Genomic DNA, 331 nt, shown 5'->3' on the forward strand with positions numbered 1-331 from the left:
GGGTTGGCCTTGGCTGCCACCAGCCCACTGATGTGCGCCATGTCCGCCAGCAGGTATGCCTTCACCTCCTTGCACACCTGGGGACGCAGGGCACAGGGAGTCACGGCCTGTCCCTGTCCCCATGGCCACCAGTGGGCTGCGACTGCCCTCGAGCCACCGCAGGCACGAGAGCTCCCGTCACCCGGGATGGAGCCTGCCGCCCCGTACCTTCTTCATGCGAGCGTAGTCGATGAGGCGGGCGTACGCACTGGTGCCGGCGATGATGAGACGAGGGCGGAAGAGCCGCGCCGTCACCTCCAGCTGGTCGTAGTCAATCAGCCCTGTGGCTGGC

General features: G+C 67.4%; 1 protein-coding gene across 1 annotated transcript in view; it reads right to left on the reverse strand.

Annotated features, from left to right (window-relative positions):
- The window catches only part of LOC104077234 (serine hydroxymethyltransferase, mitochondrial-like), a gene marked incomplete at both ends in the record, with an annotated part of 2,089 nt that overhangs the window by 1,365 nt on the left and 393 nt on the right, over positions 1–331 (reverse strand). The window contains 2 exons of the mRNA XM_009578388.1: positions 9–77; positions 208–300. Of these exons, the coding sequence (XP_009576683.1) occupies positions 9–77; positions 208–300 (162 nt within the window). The remainder of the gene's footprint in view (positions 1–8; positions 78–207; positions 301–331) is intronic.

Source organism: Fulmarus glacialis, unplaced genomic scaffold (genome assembly GCF_000690835.1).
Source record: "Fulmarus glacialis isolate BGI_N327 unplaced genomic scaffold, ASM69083v1 scaffold23465, whole genome shotgun sequence".
NCBI classification, from domain to species: Eukaryota; Metazoa; Chordata; class Aves; order Procellariiformes; family Procellariidae; genus Fulmarus; species Fulmarus glacialis.